This window comes from Danio rerio, chromosome 21 (assembly GCF_052040795.2).
Source record: "Danio rerio strain M-AB ecotype USA chromosome 21, GRCz13ab, whole genome shotgun sequence".
Lineage (NCBI taxonomy): Eukaryota > Metazoa > Chordata > Actinopteri > Cypriniformes > Danionidae > Danio > Danio rerio.
The window spans coordinates 41711319-41736663 of record NC_141041.1 but is presented as its reverse complement, the minus strand read 5'-3'; the positions used below and the strand labels follow the sequence as shown (position 1 = coordinate 41736663).

The window sequence follows — 25345 nt, the reverse complement described above, 5'->3', positions numbered from 1 at the left end:
AACAACCTAATCAAGAGCTGCGTCCCAAATGGCACACTATGCACTATGTACTTATGCACTTACACACTCAACAGCATAGTATATGTATGTAGTGTCGTCCCAAATGGCACACTAATGTTTTTTTTACTAAGCGGAAATTCAAACCGTTTCCCTGATGACGTTTTACGGTTGCCAAATCAGTGAAATAAACGACCGAATTATCAGATAATACCTGCCGTGTGTATAACCGCATTCACCATTGGGAGGCGCTATAATCACTCTCGTAGAAGAATTTTGCTTTCACCATCCAAAATAAATAAAGTTATTCAACATGTGCGTCCGATAGCTCCGCCCCTTCCGCTACGTAGGCAAACCTGCGGTCGTTGAGTGCGTGAAGAGTCCATCATTACACACTTCATTTTAGCGGCTGAATGAGTGCATCATCCGGGTAACTAAAGTGCACTTATTATTTTTAGAGTTTTCAGTGTGAACACACTACTTGCACTATTTATACTACAAAATGGCGTAGAATAGTGCATAAGTATGCGATTTGGGACGCAGCTAAGGTCTTACTATGTATACTTGAAACACCCAAGCAGGTGTGTTGAGGCAAGTTGGAGCTAAGCACAGCAGGGTACCGGACCTCCAGGAACGAGATTGGAGACCCCTGCGCTTGAGAGTCATTCAAACACAAGCTCTAAAGTGATGCTGGTGAATTAGTAATTGCTTCTGCTGTTCTGCAGATGTGAAAGAATGGTAGAAGAAAGTAGTTCCTAATACAAAGGGGTTTTTCGACTCTCTGTGTTTGATTTTCTTCTTTATACACACGATTGTGCCGTCGAACTGTGGTATAAATGCAATATCACACTCGTAGCAGTGCAATATGGCTGTATATCAGCACTGATGAGACGCTAAATGTGCGTTCACACTGAAAGCAGCGAGACCGTCAAAGGTTGCTCTGGCCACCCTGTCGACATGTCTACCCTCAGCTCCGGAGGTGAGAGTGTCAAAATTTGCTACATTGATCTCGTATTTAAAAGGGCTGTTACAGCATGTCAGTAACATTCCCGCATAAAACATGTTTTCTAGCATGAAAAAGTTGCACACTTAGGGCTGGAGTGGGAATGCTTTTCAGCACTGGAGTTTCAAGCCTTAGACCAGCCCACCTCAGTTCATCCCCAGTTAAAAAAAAGTGCACTAAAATGCACTTTATTTAAGTATACTTAGTACACTTTTCAGTAATGTACTAAAAGTGCTCTATTTTCGCACATTAATTTTGTACTTAATGTACTAAAAGATAGTATTAAGTATATGTTAAGATAAACTTAATACCATCTAAGTGTACTCAACTGTGCTATTTTGAGACACCCTGAAATTGAATTAAGATGTGCTTTTAACATACTATATCTGTATTTTAAAAAATATATTTAGTTACAACTAGAAATACACTTGAACCCTAATTTTAAACATTTAAATATATTTATGACTAATTTAAAGTATAATATTAATGTATTAAAAGAATATACAAATTGTAAAAAAGAAAAAAACTGTGCTAAATACTATATTAAAAGTGCTCTATTTTCCCAAACTAATTTTGTATTTAATGTACTAAAAATTATTAAGTACATTTTAAGATACACTTCTAAGTGTACTCAACTGTGCTATTATGAGACACCATAAAGCTGATCTAAAATGTGCTTTTAACATACTAAACATTTATTTAAACAATATATTTTGAAGGGATTCTGTGTGTACAAAGAAAACAGCATCTGTGCTTCATCAAAACATTTTAATCTTTTTGTGCAATAAACCACAAGTCCAAAAATACCTTATGGAAGGGAACAAAAACTGAGAACACAAAAATATAAATAAGATGCAACATTACAGCACATATATGAAATGTAAAGACATTTTGGGGAAATGTACTTCTACTTCAATACATTACTAATAGATTTTTAATAAAGTCAATTTAATGTAAACTTAAAATTACCACACTCAAAATCTATGTAAGTGTTAGTGATAATATTGCATTCACATTAAGTGTACTTAAGTATAACCTTTGGGAAAATGTACTTCTACTACAATACATTACTAATAGATTTTTTATTTATTAACTTATTTTAAACTTAGGATTAGTATGTAAACAGTGTACTAAAAACCAACTAATCTTTAAAGCATTAACAGCACACTTTTGAAAAACACACTAATAAAACTCTTTTGGATGTTTTTTCTGTAGTGTACTTTATTGTAGTACACTAAAAATTTATTTAAGTATTACTGGTATTCAGTATACTTTTGTCAAGTGTACTAAAGTCCTAATGAAGTATAAACATACTTGAAGTACATTCAGAACGAATGAAGTATAAACTAACGAATTAGTATATTTATAGTGTAAAACCATCAAACTTTTATTTAACACAAAAAAATAACAATGTACTAAAAGTGTATTTGCGGGTATTTAAGTGTATTTTAATTGCATTTAATTATAATTTTTTTTCACCTGGGACGACTGACTATATTAAAATAATGTAATTTCCAATTCATTTTCTAAAGACACTATCACGTCTTTTTCAAGGAAACAGCTGCTATAGAACTTCAAAAGTTTTTCATGAATATGAGAAGATTAAAGCGTAGCTAAATCTCCAACACTATTCTTTAAAACATCACAATGTCTTTTCCTGCATCATCTGAATATATATTCTGTGTAAAATTCTTTATAGATATCCAGTCCTTTGTGACGGTGGTCGCACAAAAAAATAAAATATGTACACCTACATAAGTAACCCAAACAGTATCATATGTCTTACAGTTGAAAATGAAAAAAAAAACAACTACTCAAGTGCGGTTCAAACTCGGGTCGGCGGCGTCGTAACACAACGTGCTGACCACTTGACTAAGGAAGAATTGGAATAAAGAATAAAACAAACATTGCACTGTTATCTGCAGGACTCTTTTAAAAACACTTTTACTTTCTATTGATGGCTTAAACCTTCTCTCCCCTTTTTAGAGTTTTGATCAAGTTATGTCTGATTTATTAATGTAGTGAATCATCTGATTTTTATTGAGCAGGTGTGATATTCATGACTGGTACTTGGGAACGTTTTGGGGCCTGGCTCATCACTGTTAGCAGCAAACTGGACAAGATGCTGCTGCTGAAGTGCTACAGAACAAATAAAGGTACGTTACATAAACCGTGGTTTGCATTAACTTACCGGCCATTTCATTGTCTTCATGTGATGTTGTACTCTAGGTGCCGCTGTGGTTTTGATGAAAAATATTCTCAAAATTTTTCAAATTCTGGCCTTTTCAAAGCCTTCTTTTTTCATCTCTCTCCCGGTGAAACAGGTGCCGCGGTTTGGCGTTGAATAATAGTTACGTCATCATTAACCTGCAGGCTGCATTTTGCTCATGGGGCTGCGAGAAAATATATTAAAAGAGCGGAGCTGCAGTAAAATAATGAATAAAAAGAGTGAGGCTATGGTCAAATAAGTAAATAAATAAATGAAAAAGTGAGAGTGCAAGCAGCTAGGGACATCGGCCCTTGTGGACCGGCCCACCAGGAATTCTCCCGGTCCTCCCGATTAGCCAATCCGGGCCTGTGCACACTTCTAATCAAATTCATTTAACAATGGAAGGTCACGTTACATGTGGTGTGGCTTTGCTCCACTTAATAATCCAATGTGTCCATATGTCTGAAATATCCTGAAGAAGCAATTCTGTTTTGTATTGTCGCATGAGATTCCTGCTTTTTTAAAGAAAACAATATATATAACATTAATGCACATCGCCAAGTAACTTTTTTAATCTGTTCCTGTAAGAAAACATTGCAAATAATTGGAAATCCAGTGACTGCTGTAATCAACTGTGGTCAGAACCAAAGTTCACAGTGACTGTGTTCTCTGGACTCCTCTCTAGAGGTGGACTTCTACATTCCAATTAGATGCCGCTGAACCGCTTTATAGGTTATTTCCATGAAGTTGATTTAACTTCAACTCTCCTAAACACCCACACCGCTGAAGATGCACCGCGCTGCTCCTTGCCGCTCACACACATTGAAAATGAATGACTTCCGGCTACTTTGATTCTCTCGCCGCTTTCAGTGTGAACGTACAGTAAGGCATGAGGCCGCAACACACGCCTCCCACCAGTGCTGATATACAGCCATATCGCACTGCTTCTCGTGTGATATTGCTCATATATTATAAAGGATAATTAAATGAGGGAGAGTTGACACTATGAAAGATGTATTGTCCATTGTGTAAATGATTGACAATCGAGATAATCCATAAAGACGGAACTAATCTGATTATGAGCATTTTAATATGGAGTTTAATCGTTGTGATTTTAATCTAGATGTAATTGAGTTAATCCAGCGCTTTGTTTTTAATCAAATTTTTGACTATCACTATTATTTTCTGATTATTATAAACTAGAGATACTGTAAGTCACTGATTGACATTAAAAATACAGTAATTGCATCATAAATCTGCCATTTTCTACAATGTATTCATGGTGGATTTTCATTTTTATGCATTTTTAATTAGCTACAGGGCTGAAGTAATTGAAGCCAATGTTATTTTCTCTCAATACATGCGAGCAGTACTTTTCAAGAGACTGAATGTGAGATGAACTCACTTCATAAAACTAGCTCTTATTGATGGTAATTCAAACCACTTGCATAACCAGACCTCATTGATTTCACAGTGAAGATGCACAGCTGTACGCAAAAAAGGCCTCTTCAAAAACACATCTCTATTTGAAGCCTAAACCGGAGTTATGAAATGGGAATTATTTAAAGTGGCTTTCAGCTGTACAGTCTGGCGGAATGAATGAACTCTGTCCTCGTTTCACCACCAAAATCCAGAGAGATTAGTTTTCAAAAAGCTCAAACATACACAGTAAAAGAATCTTGCTGGCTTAAAGGGTCACGAAACACCAAAACACATTTTTTGAGCTGTTGACAGTCGAATATGTGTCCCACACTGCTAAAAACACTATTAGGACACCTACTGTTTTTGCGTTATTTTAAGCAAATTCGTACTTCCGGTTTGAAACGAATTTTTGAAGCTGCATCACGGTCATGACATAATAGCGTTGTATTCCGGCGTGCAGACTGGGCGTCTGTGCCAGAGTGTGTCTTATTACGTCTTACAGTGTGATGCATTAATGCATGAGTAAGGCTTGGTTCAAACCAATCAGCGCGCTCTATTGTGCAACTTCATTAATATTCATTACTGTCACAGTGTTTACGGCAAAGACGCCATGTTGTGTTGGCAAAACAAGCGTGAAGTGTTGCTTTTATAGTTTGCTGCAGTTAAGTTTTGTTTTCATTTTCTCTCTGTGAGAGCTCAGACTCACGTGTGGATTAACAGTGTACGCGATGCTCGACAACAATAACTTATGTGTCTAAGGAGGATTATTGTTTACCTGAGAGCTGTTCTCATCTGCAAACGCTGAGATCCGGATTCGCTTGTAGACTCCTCTTAATAAAGACGCGGCTCTAGTTGCTGGTGATTGTCCTGTCTCTACAGATTTGGTAAGTGAGCGACCAGTGCTCTTTGTTTATTCAGTTTTTTCGTATCGAACAAACTATTGCACAGAGTGTAAACATGTTAGCACCACAACCAAACTTTAACCTCGTGTAGGGTTTTTACCGCATTTTGTGACCAGAATAACATGCGCGGCTTTCTGACACAACCTGCCGTGTGCATCTAAGTTTCCGGAAAATGCTGAGTTTTTTTTTCTCTCATTCGCCGTGCTGTATCAAACATTGCATGAAAAATACACGCTTACAGCAGTTCCTCGAATCAAATATCTTGTTTGTCGCGAGGGGCATGAATGAATTTTCTGAGTGAAAGACAGTTAAAGTCCACCATTTAATAATTTGGCAAATAATTCGACTACAGATGTCCATGTAAACACAGTCGCGTGCCCAAATAGACACTCCCACACCGTGCCTCTTTTATTCCACCGACACTCCCCCCTAAACAGAGCTGGACACGCCCACTTTTCTGGCTTTTTCCTAAGTAGAAGTGTGAAAACACCCTGCTGAAACGAGGGGGTTTCATGGCCCTTTAAATCTTTGAACTGAATCAAATTAACTTTTCCAGTCATCTCAACTTGCATCAATCAAACTGATTTAAAATATTAAGTTAAACTTTGTATAACTTAAATACAGTCAAAAAAGTGTTCAAACTACTTATTTAAAATGAGTTGAAACAACTGTCACAGAAGGAGGACACAGACGAAATGAGGAAATGAATAAGAGAAGAACAGTCCACTGCAGCCGATGATGAAGGAGATGGACCAGATCGATAAAGGAGATGAAGCTAGGTATAGGGAGGCATCCGGAAACAAACAACCAGACGAGACCAGAAGGGAACCACATTTTTTATATTAATGAGTCAATCAACCATTATTTATTAATTATTCTGTTTATTTTTCATGTACATAATAAGTCATCTTTATTGAAATATGATGGAATTGGCTAAATTTTATATAAATAAGATGCATATATAAACATTTTAAAAATTCACCTGGAGAGAATGCTTTTGATACATATGAAAATGTGTAAAAAGTTTTACAGTATAGTTGTGTTATGATTTTAGTAAATCTCACTGAAAGTCCTTTTCTCACCAAAAAACACATTCTTATTGTTCATAAACCACATAGTAAATCAGAACAGATAAAGTCCTTGTGTGTGTGTGTGTGTGTGTGTGTGTGTGTGTGTGTGTGTGTGTGTGTGTGTGTGTGTAATCAATCTGCCAATTATTTATTCATTATTCAATTTGTGTATGTAGATGTTCAAGTATGTGTGTTTATGCACACAAGTAATAAATACATATTTTGCAATGATGTACATAAATAATTTCAATTGAAACTGTAGATAATTGGCTCAATTAAATATACATTAGATATTTTTTTAAATGCATCTAGGGAGGATACTTTTGATGCACATTTTGATATCACATTTTAGTCATGAATAAAGACATTCTCAATTATAATACCAGTAATGGGAGAAAGATCTCGATTTGGAGCCATACGCTATGCATGTTTGTTTAGTTACAACCAGCAAAATATATAAATATGTATGTGTATTATTTTTAAAATGTCTTAAATCATACTAAATGTTTACTATTTTAGGTCCGTTAGGATTACCTAAATGAATTAAATCTGCTAAATGGCAGAATAATGAGAGAATTTTTTAGGGGGGAGGATTTTCTATTAATTTCTAGACAGTCAAAAGTTTACATACATTTCCTTGGTATTTATTTAGCTTTGTTTTAAAACTGTTTAACTTTGTTCAAATGTTTTTGGTATCCTTCCACAAGCTTCTTACAATAGTTTGAAGGAATTTTGGCCCATTTCTCCTGACAGAATTGGTGTAACTGAGTCAGATTTGTAGGCTGTCTTGCTCGCACAAGCTTTTTTAACTCTGCCCACATATTTTCTATAGGATTGAGATCAGGGCTTTGTGATGGCCACTCCAAAACATTCACTCTGTTGTCCTTAAATCACATTTTAACTAATTCTGCAGTATGCTTGGGGTCATGGTCTGTTTGGAAGACCCATTTATGGCCAAGTTTTAATTTCCTGGCTGATGTCTTCAGACGTTGCTTCAGTATTTCTACATAATGTTCTTTCTTCATGATGACATCTATGCTGTGAAGTGGACCAGTCCCTCCTGCAGCAAAATAGGGCCACAACATGATGCTGCCACCCCATACTTCACAGTTGGGATGGTGTTCCTAGGCTTGTAATTTTTCCCCTTTGTCCTCCAAATGTAACATTGGTCATTATAGACAAACAGTTCAATCTTAGTTCCATCAGACCACAGGACATACTGCAAAAATTATTCTTATACCCAGTGTAATTTAGCAAACTGTAATCTGGCTTTTTTGTTGATTCTGGCTTGTTGATTTTCCCATGTTGTCACAAAAGGAAGCAGTGTGTTTGAGGTTTTCCTTAAATACTATTCTACAGTTGTGCCTCCAATTAACTCAAATGTTGTAAATTAGCCGATCAGAAACTTCCAAAACCTTGACACCATCATCTGAGCTTCTTCAGAAACATAATAAACTTATTGTATATAAACTTGACTTTCATGAAAAGTTATAATAATTTCTCAAAAATATATATCTCTCATTATTCTGCTATTAAGCATAACAGAAACAAATCTGATAATCCTAACTTACCTAAAAGAGGTTTAGTCACATTTACATCTGACTTTTTTAAATGGTTTTGTGCCTTTTATACAGTGTATGTACTTCTGGTTTTAACTGTATATATAAGAGTGTGTGTTTTTAAGCAAACGGTGTCTTTGCGTGATTCAGCAGTACATGTCACGTTGTTATTAGAAATATGACTCCACATGCAGAAAGAAAGCATATTGTGTAATGTAACACTTTGTAATTCTGAATATAATCCTATTATAGATAAGTTAGAACAAGTGAGACATTGTATTGTAACTTGCAGCAATAATGCCATCAAGAGCACAGGACTCATTTTAATAAAAAAAAAAAAAAACTTCTGAGTCCCAACAGTGGCATTATCATGACGTAAACATCTTATCTCCCGCTCGATTCTTGGAGTGCTTTTCTCGGAACTGAATATCCCTTTGCCAGTCCTCTCTGGCACATCGGTGCCAACTCCTCCTGGCTTCACACCAGCTTCAGAAGCAGGTCCTGGATCTTTTGGAGGCTGCAGGTTCTGCTTAATCCGTCAGATCCCGACTGAGCAGCCAGTAGGAAGAGCTTCCTCTGATCAGCCACTGAGCTCAAGGAAAGAGCCTCACGCAGCTCCGGGACACTGACAGCATCAGGCTTATCCTACATGAAGAGATAGAATGCAGGCAATGAATTTGTGTCACAGTTTAGTTCTATAAACCAGTGGTCCCAAAGCGAGTGTATCCTCACAATAGCAACTGATGCTAGAAATGAGAATTATTCATTTTAATTATTACATTACTTATTACATTAACATCTACACCTACCACAACCCTAAACAACCCTCACAGTTATTAATGTCTACACCTACCTCAACTTTAAACCCAACCCTCAGAGTTACTGATGTCTACAAACACCCCAACCCTCACAGTTATTATTGTCTACACCTACTCCAACCCAAAACCCAATCCTCACAGTTACTGATGTCTACAAACACCACAACCCTCACAGTTATTGACATCTACACCTACACTCACCCCAACCCAAAACCCAACCCTCACAGTTACTTAAGTCTACAAACATCCCAACCCTATACCTACACTCACCCCAACCCTCACAGTTACTGATATCTATAAACACCCCAACCCTCAAAGTTATTAATGTCTATACCTACTCGACCCCAAATCCCAACCCTCACAGTTACTGATGTCTACAAACACCCCAACCCTCAAAGTTATTAATGTCTATACCTACTCGACCCCAAATCCCAACCCTCACAGTTACTGATGTCTACAAACACCCCAACCCTTACAGTTATTAACGTCTACACCTACTTCGACCCAAAACCCAACCCTCACAGTTACTGATGTGTCTAGACACCCCAACCCTTACAGTTATTGATGTCCATACCTACTCGAACCCAAATCCCAACTCTCACAGGTACTGATGTCTACAAACACCCCAACTCTCACAGTTATTAACGTCTACACCTACTCCAACCCAAAACCCAATCCTCACAGTTACTGATGTCTACAAACACCCCAACCATCACAGTTATTAACGTCTACACCTACTCCAACCCAACCCTCACAGTTACTGATGTCTATAAACATCCCAACCCTCACAGTTACTGATGTCTACAAACACTCCAACCCTCACAGTTATTAACGTCTACACCCACACTCACCCCAACCCAAAACCCAACCCTCACAGTTACTGATGTCTACAAACACCCCAACCCTCACAGTTATTAACGTCTACACCAGGGGTCACCAACCCTGTTCCTGGAGAGCTACCTTCCTGCACATTTCAGTTGCAACCCTGACCAAACACACCTGTTTGTAATTATCAAGTGCTGCTTTAGGTACTATTAATTGGTTCAGGTGTGTTTGATCAGGGTTGGGACTGAATTCTGCAGGAAGGTAGCTCTCCAGGAACAGGGTTGGTGACCCCTGGTCTACATCTACTCCAACCCAAAACCCAACCCTCACAGTTACTGATGACTATAAACACCCCAACCCTTACAGTTATTTATGTCTATACCTACTCCAACCCAAAACCCAACCCTCACAGTTACTGATGTATACAAACACCCCAACCCTCACAGTTATTAATGTCTATACCTACTTAAACCCAAATCCCAACCCTCACAGTTACCGATGTCTACAAACACCCCAACCCTCACCGTTATTAACGTCTACACCTAAACTCATCCCAACCCTCACAGTTACTGATGTCTAAAAACACCCCAACCCTCACATTTATTAATGTCTACATCTACTCCAACCCAAAACCTTCTGGGTAAAAAAGGTTTTCTTATTTTTGACGTATTATTTTTTTAGCTTTGTTTAATTAAAACGTTTAAATATAACAAAAAATAAATATAATAATTAAACTTAATAATTATATTTTTATTATATAATATTTTTCCCGCGCCTCCCCTGACATGCTCTGGCGCCCCCCAGGGGAGGCGCGCCCCACACTTTGAAAACCCCTGGTCTACACCTACCCCAACCCTAAATCCACCCTCACAGTTAACAACTACACTTGTCCTAACACTTTAGCAACAATTTAACAAACAATTCTAGAGAGCCCTGCTAACATGTTACCATACAGTTAAAATAAATAAGCAAAATAAATGCACTTACTCTTGTTTCATCATTCTAATACAGTTTTTATAATTATTAAAAAATAAATCTGATAGAGTAAGATATTTCAATGCAATCATTTACACTAAATTGAACTGATGCAATGTCAAAACTTTATCCCATGAAATAAAAAACAACAAGCCGCAAGTGAATAAAAGTATTTCAATTCCGCTGACTTGGCAACCCTAAGAGAGTGATAGAGCCAATTCATTGGATCAGGATTACTAAAATGGAAAACAATTAGCCTGGACATCAGGTTAACACCCCTACTACTGTGTTTTCAATTTTAAAAAGTATATTTTCTGGTTCCACCGGACATCTTCAACCAATGAAAATCGGGGCGTTTAAAAATGATAAAATCCCCATTTTAATTTGGAAATACTGCTGTTTTGTTTCAATGTAGGCAAACTTAAAAAACCTTTGAAGCATGGCTATACACAATCGCAAGTGCCCTTTGGACTCTTTTCTGTACGGCCATAATTACAGAGTATTTTAAGCTGTTTCCTTTTGTACGAAAAAAAATTCAATCACAGCCTTACGCACACACATATCATTTATACCATTGCTAACTTGAAATCGCAGCCTGTCTATCATCAAACTAAAAGTCTTCAGTGTATGCCAGTTATCCAGACTACTGCTGCCAAACACATTTTTTCAGTAATAGTTCAGAAACCAAATGTTACATCGCAAATATAGAATAAAATGGGATCTGTGCCAAATGAAAGATCCAAGCTACATTTCAGCTTCACTTTTAATAAATAAAGTTTTGCTTTATGCATATATGTGCCGTTAATAATGTATATTGTTATCATTTTTATTTCGTAATTCGGAATATAATTGTATAGCAACTAATATCGTCAAGTCTTGCTCAGATTTAAATACCAGTATATATATACTTTTGTCAACTTACTGTGTATGCTTCTTTCTCTTGCTATTTTTTTGTATATTTGTGAGTGGGTGCGGGTGAAAACCTCAGTATTTGTACCCTTCCCTTGAATACATACAGTTTTATGCAGAAGTTTGGACACCCTTGAAAATTTTAATAATTTCAAGCCATAGCCTGCTGGCCTTTCAAATAAGCAATTTCATTCGGATTTATTTTACACCCTAGGAAAAAGGCAACATTTTAGTTTTGACACAACATTTATTTAATCAACAGATGCAATGGAATTTAAATTATTACAAAAAAGACAAGAAAGTAAAATGACATCAATCTTTTGTAGAGCCATCTTTTGCAGAAATAACAGCCTGTAGACAGTTTTTATAGCCAAGGATAAGTCCCTGAAGTTTTGCTGAAGGCATTTTGGACCATTTTTCTTTGCAAAAGTTCTCCAGTCCAGTCAGTCAGGCCCTTTTTAAATCAATCCATGGATTTTCGATGATATTTAAGTCTGGCGACTGGAATGGCCATTCTAGAACATTGTATCATGTCTGAGCATAAATTCCTTGGTAGATCTAGAACTTTAGGTAAGTGTCCTGCTGAAACATCAAACCCTGCCGTAACTTCAGCCTCTTGACTAATTACTAAACATTATTCTTCAGAATCTGCAGATACTGGGTTTAATCCATGCCACCTTCAACTCTGACAAGCTTTCCAGTACCTGTGCTTGCCACATATCTGCACAGCATGATGAATCCCCCACCATATTTTACAGTAGGGATCATGTTCTTCTCCTGGAATGCTGTGATCTTTTTCCACCAAAGCACCTATGGTTGTGGCATTCTGTCCACAGTATATTTTTCAGAAATGATTCAGGTGTGTCCAGATGAGCCTTTGCATACCTTAAACAACTATTTTTCTTGACCTACCACATCTTTCCTTCACAATAACTGTTCCTGTGGCCTTCCATTTTCTTATTATATTTCTGACTGTGGAGATAGAGCCTTTAAGTCTTTGTGATAGCTTTTTGTGATAGCTTTCTCCTAATTCATGTTGGTAAATTATCCTAGTTAATAGGTCATTGAAAAGTTATTTTAAGGTTCCTGTTTTGCTATTTTCTGGTTCACAATAAGGAGAAGCACAACTAGCAATCAACTATCTTAAATATCCTTTTTCATGATTAGTTCCACTTGTGTTAGGATTGTTAAGATTCACTAAGGGTGCTTTCACACCTACACTTTTGTTTCGGAACGTATCTCGTTTGCCCAGTTAGCGCGGTTCGTTTGGCATATGTGAACAGGGCAATCACGCTCTGTTCCACGCCAAAGTAATCGCTCCGAGATCGCTTGAATGAGGTGATTGAAACGAACCCTGGAGCGGTTCGATTGCGGTGAAAAAGTGATCCGATCCAAGCGCGGTTATATCACAGTGTTTTTGTAATAGGCTTACGGCTATATAAAGAGAGAATTATGAGTAGGGCGGGAAGTTTCGCGAATCTCCGGATGCCCGCAAACGAGTGATGATCTCACTGTAATCTTGCGTCTCCCTCCCGGTCCTCAAATAGGCATCGTCGCGCACCCTTCTCACCCCTCCCTACGGCGTCTCTCCTCAGACACGCCGCGCGCACCCTGTCAATCACCACCAAACCACCACCTCTCCTGACAGCTTAGCGGGACGCTGCAAAATAAACCCTGACACTCTGACCAATGTGAGGAGAGTTTACTTGCACGTGACTTGTTTTAGCTCTTTTGGTCCGTTTAGAAACATTACAGTGTGAAAGCGAACCGCTCCAAGAGCAAAGAGCAACAATGTAACAATTGTAATCTCTGTTTCGGAACAACTGAATCGATTCACAGGTGTGAAAGCACCCTTAGTCAGTCAAATCAATTTTGTGTTATAATCAATCAGCATTAAGGCCCAATCCCAATTCTACCCCTTAGCCCTTCCCCTTGTCCTAATTATCTTTAGCTTGAAGGCATAGGGCTAAAGGGAAGGGGTAGATATCCCTTCGAACAAAGATTTTTCAGGACCACACTTGAAACCAAGGGGTAAGAAAATTTCCCAGAATACACCAGCCACAACGAAAGAATAGCTGCACCCGGAAGTAAGAAGATCTGCAAATTTGTACTTCCCTTTCACATTCTGTTTTAAGGGCCCAGGGGAAAGGGAAGGAAAAGGGGAAAGGGTAGGGGTACAAAAATAGAATTGGAATTGGGCCTAAGTAACTACAGGTTTTGAAATCCACACAAAAGAGAGGGTCCCAAAACTTTTGCACAGCCTATTTTCAGTTTCAATTTAATTTCACACATCTCAATAATGCTACACTATGTATTTCTATCTTAAAAGCATGACATTATATAGATTTCTCTAGAGACCGAATGTAATTTCACTGATCTTCACTTATAAAGAAATTGCACATTACTATGCATACACAGAGGGGTGCCCAAACTTTTGCATAAAACTGTATACATACATATAATTAATTATTATATATAATTATCATGGCTCAAACCTTCTGGGTTTACCATAACTGATGCTAAAATAAATCTCAAAATGTTTACAAAGCTTTTGACTATGTTGTAATTTTGTGTTGCAAATAGCGTTACATACCTATAAACTAGTACTTTAATAACAAATACCCAATAAAAACCCAAACATCTGTACATGTATATAATAAATTATTGAATGTTATTTTTTTTTTCCAAATGTCTTTTCATCCTTGCAATAAAGTCAACAGGGTATTTGGAACCCTTTGATAGCACAAATGTCAAAACATTCCTCAAAATAGAGTGAACTATCCCTTTAAATACGAAACAAAAACACAGTGGCTAAAGATCTAGGAAATCAATGTGCAGCCTTTCCGACTCCACAGAGTTCAAACCCCACACTGAGGCTTTTGGTCACCTGTTTGTTTCCCAGGACCACAACTGGAAGATCAGTCTCTGCTTTGAGCAATCGGTGGAGCTCATCTTTGGCCTGAGGAAGCCGACTTCGATCAGAGGAGTCCACCACATACACCAAGATGTTTGTTCTCCTTAGGTAATCTGCCCAGTACATCCGCAAGTCTTCACCACCTCCAACTGATGGGAAACATGAGTGAAACAAAAATAATCTGTGTGATATGCTATTACTGCCACAGACACTGATAAACATTCTTTGTTGTTATCACTTTAAGACTACAAACTGAAATATCCCATATGAGTGCACTTGATGGGTATTTCAAACCTGAAAAATATCTGCTAGTAGAAAAGATATAACTGTAATAAGTGTGCTTCAATGTGTACACTTTCATAGACTGCTACTTAACACACCTGCATGTTTGGCTAGATAGTACTGTTTGTTTCTAACATTAGCCCCTTTCACACAGTGATACCGGTAAATTTCTGGAAAATTTCCGGAAAGACTTTACCGGTATATTGAAAAAAGCTCTGTTCACACAGGCGAGGACGTTACGGAAATTTTCCGGAAAACAGCATTCACACATCCATTCCAAAATACCGGTAAATTCTGACATCATTCACCACAAATGAGCTTTAAACGGCTGCGCTTGTATTTGTAAACATTTGACTAAATTACAAACTCTGTGGATGATCAATATTGTGAACAACTTTCGCAGGATCACTTTCGCATGTCGAGATGTTCATATTATCTGCGTGTGCAGGCGCTCATATGCGCACGCAAAGCTTGAAGGTAAACAAACAACGGCTTATCATAAGCATCTCATCGATGATTATATACACAGTTGGCATTAAGAAGAACATACAAACGTAATCTGACTAACTTCTAGCAGCTAAATGTGTCTGGAAAAATATTCAAAGGCTTTTATCCTCACAAACCGCGCGGACGTAAATGCGTCTGACTGTTGTGATTGGCTAAAGCAGGCGTCTCACGTCAGCACGTTCTAGACGTGCACACGCTTATTACGGGAATCTTCCTTCTGTATTCACACAGCGCAGCATTCCGGCAAATTGCCGGTAATGTTACAACTTCTCTTTCCGGAAAATAGCCCGAACGAATTTACCGGTATTTTCAAAAAGGACCTGTTCACACATACAACCGTCTGTATGTGGTCTGTATGTGTGAAAGGGGCTATTGTTTGCACATTTTTACCACAAATTAGAATGTTGCTAACACATTTAGCATTTTACAATAATTCATTTAGCAGAACCATTTATTCAGTTTTAAACCATTGACATTAAACACCTTGCTAGCAAGTTTCTAGCATTGGTTAGCATGTTGTTAGCATGTTTTACCATGATGCAAGAATGATTTAACATATTGTTTATGTTGCTAACATGTTTAGCATTTGCATTTATGCATTTAGCAGACACCTATCAATGTTTTAAAAATTTAAACATTTAACTCCTTGCTAGCACATTTCTAGCATTATTTAGCATGTTGTTAACATGTATTACCATGTTGCTAGAATGATTTAACATTGTTCATGATGCTAACACAATTAGCATTTACAATTATGCATTTAGCAGGCTCCTTTAGCTATCTTTTAAAATGTTAACATTTTCTCATTGCTAGCATGTTTCTAGCATTGTTTAGCATGTTTTACCATGTTGCTAGAATGATTTAACATGTTGTTTATGTTGCTAACATGTTTAGCATTTACATTTATGCATTTAGCAGACACCTTTGTTTATGTTTTTAAAATGTAAACATTGCTAGCACGTTTCTAGCATTGTTTAGCATGTTGTTAGCGTGTTTTACTATGTTGCTAGAATGATTTAACAAATTGTTTATGTTGCTAACACATTTAGCATTTACAGTTTTGCATTTAGCAGGCTCCTTTAGCTATGTTTTAAAATGTTAACATTTAACTCATTGCTATCATTTTCTAGCATTTTTAGCATGTTGTTAACATGTATTACCATGTTGCCAGAATGATTTAACATGTTGTTTATGTTGCTTACACTTTTCTTTATCAGTGTTTTAAACCACTAACATTTTACTCTTTGCTAGCACATTTCTAGCATGTTTTACTATGTTGCTAGAATGATTTAACATAGTTTATGTTGCTAACATGTTTAGCATTTACATTTATGTATTTAGCAGACACCTTTATCAATGCTTTAAAATGTAAACATTTAACTCCTTGCGAGCATGTTTCTAGCATTGTTGAGCATGTTTTACCATGTTGCTAGAATGATTTAACATGTTGTTTATATACTAAGCTAGTTCCTTGACTTTCCTAGTGATATGGCTAAACAGATACAGTAGACCTTTGTACCTACTGGGTGAATGTAGGTTAACATTCTGTAGATGTATAACGTTTTGACACTCTCTGTGAAAGTATAGGGGATTTTTTATTGTTTGGGCTGTTCGCAAAAACAAGTCTGATTAGTTAGAAAAGATACAGCTTACTAAAACATAAACACATCTCTCTCAGGCCAGCACCAGTTACAGATTTGTAAATAAATGACAGTTTCATTGGAAATTACATTTATGCCTATTTAAGTTTAGCATAAATGCATGTCTGTGATGTACTGATGACATGATGCAGAAAGATGTATTATCATATCTTAATTGAGAGACTGCAATTAATACATACTTAAAGTACTGTATGATAAATGTCCATGGAAATAACATGCAAATAGTTTCCATATTAAGTACGGATTGACAAAAATCCATATATTTACTGAGCCTGTTCTTGTGCTAGTACCTTGGCAATAATTATGAAGCTAAAACTAACAGGTTGCAGTGACTACTTATTTAAATGAGTGATTCACTGAATAATTTCCCTCAAAATGGCAGAATCCTTTAGCAAGGATGCTTCCAAATATCACATACTTCCTTACTATATAGTATGGAACATAAGCAAGTCTTTATCTTTAAAGGAATCAGTGAACCGATGTCTTAAATGATAATTCAAAAAGCAGATTAATTCAGGAATGAACCCTGCTGCTCCAAGTTTTGCAAAAACCTTTTAGCAACTGCTAAATGCTTATCGTAAGAAAGCATAAATTGGTCAAATGCAATACCTATTTCTAAATGTTTTAGAATTTCAGAAACCAGAAACATAAGGTGTACAATTGGGATTGGGCCTTAATGTGTCCAAACAGCTTTGAAAAATTTATTTTCATCATAGGTGCCCTTTAATATTAAAAGGCAACAATTGCCCTTTCATCATGATCCACACAAAGGCCCAATCACAATTCTACCCCTTAGCCCTACCCCTCGTTTTGCGCATTCACATGAAAGGGTAAGGGTGTCCCAAATTCCCAATTCTCTTGTTACTGGAGGGCCGGTGTCCTGCAGATTTTAGCTCCAACCCTAATCAAACACACCTGAACAAGCTAATCAAGGTCTTACTAGGTATACTTGAAACATCCAGGCAGGTGTGTTGAGGCAAGCTGGAGCTAAACCCTGCACGGACACCGGCCCTTCAGGACCGAGATTGGTGACCCCTGCTTTAAGGTGTAGGGCTGAGGGGAAGGGGTATATAGCCCTTCGAACAGAGATTTTTAAGGACCACACTCGAAACCAAGGGGTAAGAAAATTTCTCAAAATACACCAGCCATAATGGCAGCATAGCTGCACCCAGAAGTAAAGAAATGCACAAATTAGTATTTTATGTCATTATTCTGAATTTTTATAACAAACAAGAATATGTTTTATTATATTCAGGACCTCGTTTGTGTTTTACCGAAGTGCTTTAAAAAAGAAAAAAAAAACACAAAAATAAAACCCGCTAAATTTCGCTATCTATAATCCCTAATTAGTCCACAAAATTCTGTCACTCGATGACACTCGAATACCCTGTCAGAAAAGTCAGGTGCACAGGTGTCAAACTCAGTTCCAAAAGGGCCGCAGCTTTGCACAGTTTAGTTCCAACTCTAATTAAACACACCTGATCAAACTAATTGAGTCCTTCAGGCTTGTTTGAAACTTAAAGGTAAGTGTGTGGGAGCACGGTTGGAACTAAACTGTGCAGGGCTTCGGCCCTCCAGGAATTGAGTTTGAGACCCCTGGAGTGGTTGGGAATGAGCTTTTTACAGTGTCTGCTATGTGAATGTTGTTTTTGGTGTGTTTACATTGATGAATATGGCCACGGTGTAAATGTACAGTACAGTTACGATCTTATTTCCACATTAGATCATTATGATCACATTATATTTGCCTTCTGTGATTTCTTGAAGATAAATACTAAAAAAGAACCACTACACAAGTGGAATCATTACAGCAGTCGCGATCGTCTGATCTCATATGAAGCAAGAGATCGCTAGGACATATGATGATGTGCAGGTGCTGTAGTGGTGTCCCAATTCTAAGGGGTGTTTTTAAAGCCCTTTCCCTTCACACTCTGTTCCAAGAGCCAAGGGAAAGAGGAAGGAATAGGGGTACAAAAATAGAATTAGGATTGGGCCAAAGATTCAACATCGATAGTGTAGTCAGTTAGTGATTAGCTGAATAATTTAACATTTTAAAAGTTTTTAAATTATGTTGCATAAAAAATATCCACGCTAAACTAAAACAGTAGACATGCTGAATAAAAAAAATCTCTTCCAGCAGGTGGTGCCTATAGAACAGCAGGAATAACAGGGTTTCTGGGGTTAACAGCCTGACATCAAATCTAGCGTGAGTTTATCAGTAGCTGTGTTTCCATCCAAAAATGTGAATTAACTTTATGCTCAAAACTGGAATATCGCATTAAAGACATGCAAATAAAATCATCACTTCCTGATTAACTGGAAGCAAAAATATCAACAGTAAAATATCAACAGTAAAAACAGAATTTGTTGCATTTGGAGAAGCTGCATCAGTCTTTGTGAAGTTTATTTCTAAACTAATTTCGAGAGAATCACGTGCTTATGATTGCTTGTGGCTGGTTCCGCATTATCCAATTAATGAATCACCATTTAGACGATTCCTAGGTCGCTATAAATACCCTAAGTTCCATATGACAGCCATCTTCGTTTTGAAGAATCCCCCTTCCACCCCTACTCCTCCTCCTTTCTTAGATGGGTGACACGGTGGCCCAGTGGTTAGCACTGTTGCCTCACAACAAGAACGTTGCTGGTTCTAGTCCTTACCAAGCCTGCCGACGTTTCTGAGCGGAGTTTACACATTCTCCCTTTGCTCACATGGGTTTTCCCTGGGTTCCCCAGTTGCCTCCCACCATCCAAAAACATGCAACTTAAGTTACTTGACTAATCCAAATCGGCACCGTAGACATAAGTAAGTAGTTATCTCTTAAGAGCAATCACTATCTGTTCATTAGCTACTACAGCAGGGGAGTTCTCGAGATCTACCTGAGCTCAAACTCCCCTCTCACCTTGCTAACAGGAAGGAGCCCCGGGCTCGAGAATCTTATGAGCTCAGAGCTTTCTTCCGGGACAGCATGCCAAAGAAGCTTTATAATCAATCATCAGCTAAGTGTGAACTCTTGAATCTTCATTTATTAAATGACTTGCGGCTCAGAAGGCAATCCCAACATGCAGTGAATGTGTGGTGGAGTTTGAAGGCGTCAGTCGCGGAGCACAGATTCTCCTGCTCCTGATTCTGGAGGTTATTAATAATATATTCACACTAATTCTGAAATAGTTAAGGCGTAATTTCAGATGGTTTACAGCAGGGCTTCTCAAACCTGTTCCTGGAGATCTACCTTCCTTCAAAACACAGCTCTCACCCTGATCAAACACACCTGAACCAATTAATTAGGACCTGAACAGCAACTGAAATCTACAGGAAGGTAGATTTCCAGGAACAGGATTGAGCACCCCTGGTTTACAGTGTGCTCAGACTGCTGGTTTATCCATGCACACACATTTTTATCATTACATGATTTCTTATAAAAAAATCACATGACCTTTTTTAATTTGCATACTGGAATTTGTTCAGTAAAGGTTTTTTCATCATAGTCTATTTGCATCTTTTCTTAACGAATAAAAGTTTATCCTACTTAGTAATGCACATATGTTTTTATGCGCATTTTCGGATACAAGCGGCCAAAATTAGTTTCCTTTGCAGGGTGGCAGAGCGCATATTCAAAATGAGCATAAAAATAGGTGGATGGAAACATAGCTAATTTCACAATCTTCACAATCTATGTCCCAATATTTCCTAATCAGATTCAAACTTTACCATATAATTTAACTTTTAATTAAATTTGTAAACTTTTTAATTTTCATTAAGGGCCTTAAATTTCTGTAAATTGATTATCAACTTTCAATACTTCTTAAGACCCTGCAGACAAGTGGTGATTCGGACTCATTTCAATAATAAATATGATAAATATTTTAATCAATTTAAAGTTTTTTTTTTATTTTTATTTTACATTCTTCGAAAAAGAAAAACAAATATTTCTGCTTAATTTCTGTTTTCCTTCCTCAGTCTTGTCAGGCATACTCTATGGGTCAGGGGTGTCCAAACTACTGGTGTCCCAAGTTCCTGGAAGGCCAGTGTCCTGCATATTTTAATTCCAACCCCAATTAAACACAATTGAACCAGCTAATCAAGCTCTTTCAAGGTATACTAGAAACTTCCAGGGAGGCGTGTTGAAGGAAGTTGGAGCTAAAATATGCAGGACACAGGCCCCCAGGACTGAGTTTGGACACACCTGCTATAGGCGAATTACCAGTTTGTAAACATTCAGAATGCCTAAAATTTTGTTCTGTGGTCATGTGCAAGAAATAATGTTCCATGATTACCAGATTCAAAACTATGTAGTGTTAAAAACAGAGGTTCTGCCTAGCCAAAGACGAGGTAAGAAGATGGAACTGGACAAGGCTCGGGTAATCATCAATAAGCTAAACAACTGCATTCTGACAGCGAACTGCACCTGTACGGCAGGGTATGTGAACTTGTGAATCTAAGTATTCAGTGTCCGCAGTTTAATTAATCCAAATTTAATAATTTTTCATTGAAATCATTGCTGCAATCAATCAATAATCAAGTCATGTGTATGATTCAGCATAGCGTGAACTTACCTGATATGAAATGAGAACTGCAGGGTCAAGCATTTTTAATTAGGTCCTCACTCCATTCAGCTATGATGGCTGTTAGCCAAAGACGTCTGCGGTTGGCATTAAAAGCAGTGTGGTGTACGGTAAAATTTAAGTTCTCTATTTTTGGACTTTCAATTTTGACATCCTACCGCACAACACGACATGTTTGCTATTGCAACCGGTCTTTTTTTTTGCAACCGCTATGTACGGTTGAACCCGTGTGACGTAGGTTGGTAATTCCCCTTTAAAATAGACAATAAATATCACACACCGTAATCTCCATATATTTTGTATAATATGTTTTTTTTTTTTTGTATAACTGCTACACTTTTCTGAAGAATACTTGTTTTTCACCTTGGTATGCAAACTAGTGAATATGAAAAACTGCTGATGGCACCAGTCCATACTTTCCAGGAAGTCCAGCTGGCACGCAGGTGTGTTTAGGCTGATGAAGTTGAATCCGCGAGTGGGTCGGCAGCCCCTCCTGTAGCCCGCTCCACTCAAACCCTGCAAAACACTGCTTTTACCAGCGCCGTCCAAGCCAAGAACAAGCACCTGCTTCTCACTGCGCTCCTCTTCCTCCTGAAAACACACATTCACGTTCATGGGAAGGAGTGAAATACAACAAGGATTTAGAGTCTGTTTATCCAGATGGTGGTGCAGGGATTTGAGCGCATGCTGCAGGAATTAATTATGCAATTCCATGTACAAATAGCCGTGCCATCATTAATTAGGTTGTTAGTTATGTAATAACAAACAGGCAGACCCCTGTTTCTGTTCTACTTGTTTGAGTCAATAGATTTATGGCTGATGATTCACCAATAATAATTACAAAATCTTTGGCTTTGATCTTTGAGAATCCCACATTAGATGTTGACCTTTATGGCACACACAATTGAGTTTCTGTGTTTTCCAACTTTTCTGACCAATTTCACAGCCTTTCCCCAAATTAATCATATGTTTTTTTGAAAACTGAGCATCCCTTGCAAGATTAAGCGGGTTAAGATCAATGTCTTGGCTGCTGACTGAAATATTATACAGCCGGGCGTAACTAAATATTAAACATCCACTACAAACGTTTTAGGATGTTATTTTGAGATCAGTGTTTATGGAATGATTTCATCTGGGACCTTTATAACCCTGATAAACACAGCTTTATGATATGATATATATAATCCAAATCGTAACATAATTTTCCATGACCTTAGAGTTATGTATAGCCAATGCTTTAAAAAGAAACTTAAATTGGTGTTATATGGTGGCTTGAGAAACCCAACATACTGTTATACTACATAAACCTATTATTCTTCTGTCTTCTTAGACTATTTTAAGAATGCATCTCCTCCTAGACCGTTTATACTACAACCACCAAACTAACTCCAACCCTCCAAACTATTCTGAATTAAGCTGCTATATCTTTTCTAACAGATCCGACTTGCGGTTTTCTGAAATATGACCTGGAAAATTCGGAAAAGTCCAATGACTTAACATTGGACCAAACTTTGTGACCTCATAACGACTGTCATAACGACCCCAGACTGTCATACAGACTTAAGTTTGGGCTCATTTACCTCAGACTACCAATCTGTTAAACACTGATGACCTGTCAACTTACTAGCCATACCCTAGTAAGCACTTACAGCGCCCGCAACTGTCCCATAGACTTCCATTATGAAAAAAACTGCTCTTAACTTTACATTGGATAACAACAACAATCCATACTGACAACTTATTGATTATAAGTAGACTTGATTATAACTTGACTTAACTTGATTATGCTAGAAACATGCTAGCAACATGCTAATTTATGGTAGAAACATGCCAGCAACATGCTAATACATACTAGAACCATGTTAATTTATGTTAGCAACAGCTTAGATACTACTTAAAACACCTTAGCAACCGCCTAGAAACACCTTAGCAAAAGCCTAGGAACACCATAACAACTGCAAAGCAACCACTCAGAAGACCTCGCAACCGCCTTGTAACGCTTTAGCAACCACCTAGCAACCATTCAGAACACCATAGCAACCGCCTAGCAACACCTTAGCAACCACTCAGAACATCCTAGAAACACCTTAGCAACCACCTACAAAACTCGATCCACCGCCTTGCAGAAACATGCTGATCCATACTAGAAACATGCTAACATACAGTAGAAGTCAGAATTATTAGCCCCCCTGTTTATTTTTCCCCAATTTCTGTTTAACGAAGATTTTCTTCAACACATTTCTAAACATAATAGTTATAATAACTCATTTCTAATAACTGATTTATTTTATCTTTGCCATGATGACAGTAAATAGTATTTTACTAGATATTTTTTAAGACACTTCAATACAGCTTAAAGTGACATTTGAAGGCTTGACTAGGTTAATTAGGTTAACTAGGCAGGTTAGGGTAATTAGGTAAGTTACTGTATTTGTTCTGTAGAGTTAAAAAAAATAGCTTAAAATGGTGCTTAAAAAATTTAAAACTGCTTTTATTTTTTGTCAAAACAGCTGCAGGATTTCTGAGGGGTCTTAAAAAGTCTTCAAATGTCTTAAATCTCAAAATCCAAATTTTAGGCCTTAAAATTCTTAAATTTACTGAAATATTGTGTTGTAGGTCTTAAATCTTTTTTAAACAGGTCTTAATTTTCCTTTGTCCATTTATAGCTACCAAATCTCAATAAAACGTTAAACCTTTTATTTAATTTTATTTAATATGTAATTTAATTTTTTTACTCTTTTTCATAACGGTTTAATTATTTTCCTTACAATAACTTTTATTTAAAAGTGCTCCATGTATTTACTGCTGAGGATACTTTAAACTTTTTATTTAATATTTTATTTTTCATTTTGGTTTATTTATTTTCCTTACAGTAACATTTGTTTAAAAGTGATCCATGTATTTACTGCTGAGAATACTTGTGCATACATTTATATTATTATAGTTTTTTAAACTTTTAAAACATTTGTTTATTTGTTTATTACAAGTTTATTTATATAAGTTTATGTTGGAAAAAACTGCATGGATCTAGAGTTTGCTTGTTTTTACACAATAAATGTTTTGCTAAGAAATAAAATCTAAAATATTTAATTTTTTAGAAAATATATATTATTTGATTATTAAATGTATTAAATTATTATTTTTTTTTAAATTATAAAGCAAAATAAATCTTTTCCATCTGGGCCATTTGAAAAATTCCTTAGCCTTTAGCCCTTTATGGGTCCAAAATTTCATTCATAATGGTCCTCAAAATGTCTTAAAAGTGTCTAATTTAACTCGGTGAAACCTGCAGAAGCCCTGTGCTAATAAATAAATAAAAATAGCTACACTACCAAAAAACGGAACTTGATTAAGTTCTGGAGTGATTAAGATAACAGCAAATAATTACTTTTATCTATGTTACGAGATAATTACATATAACTCAAACCTACAGTAAGCCTCCAGTACAGTAACGAAGAGTTCCCCAGACAGAGTCTCCACCTATCTATCAGTCACGAGCGACAAGCGGAATCATGAAACAAAAACAGGAACCATTTCTTTCGCTTCATACTGACCTCTCGGAACGTGAAGTACTCTGACTCCGGTGTCCAAACCCGTCTCTTATAGAAGAGATTGAGCGCGATAAACAGCGCTGTCCCGACCGCAGCCATCGCGGCGCTGAACGCCACGGAGAAATGACGCAGGACAACCATGAGCGCACCTGGAGCGAGTGCCGGAGCCGCGCGC

General features: G+C 37.1%; 1 protein-coding gene across 1 annotated transcript; it reads right to left on the bottom strand.

Moving 5' to 3' along the window:
* Positions 1-6397: 6397 nt before the first annotated feature.
* On the bottom strand, positions 6398-25345 carry arl10 (ARF like GTPase 10). Its single transcript, NM_001386236.2, is given in 4 exon segments — positions 6398-8807; positions 14577-14752; positions 22036-22210; positions 25174-25345. Coding segments are annotated over 4 exon segments (657 nt in total). The 5' UTR covers positions 25312-25345; the 3' UTR covers positions 6398-8639.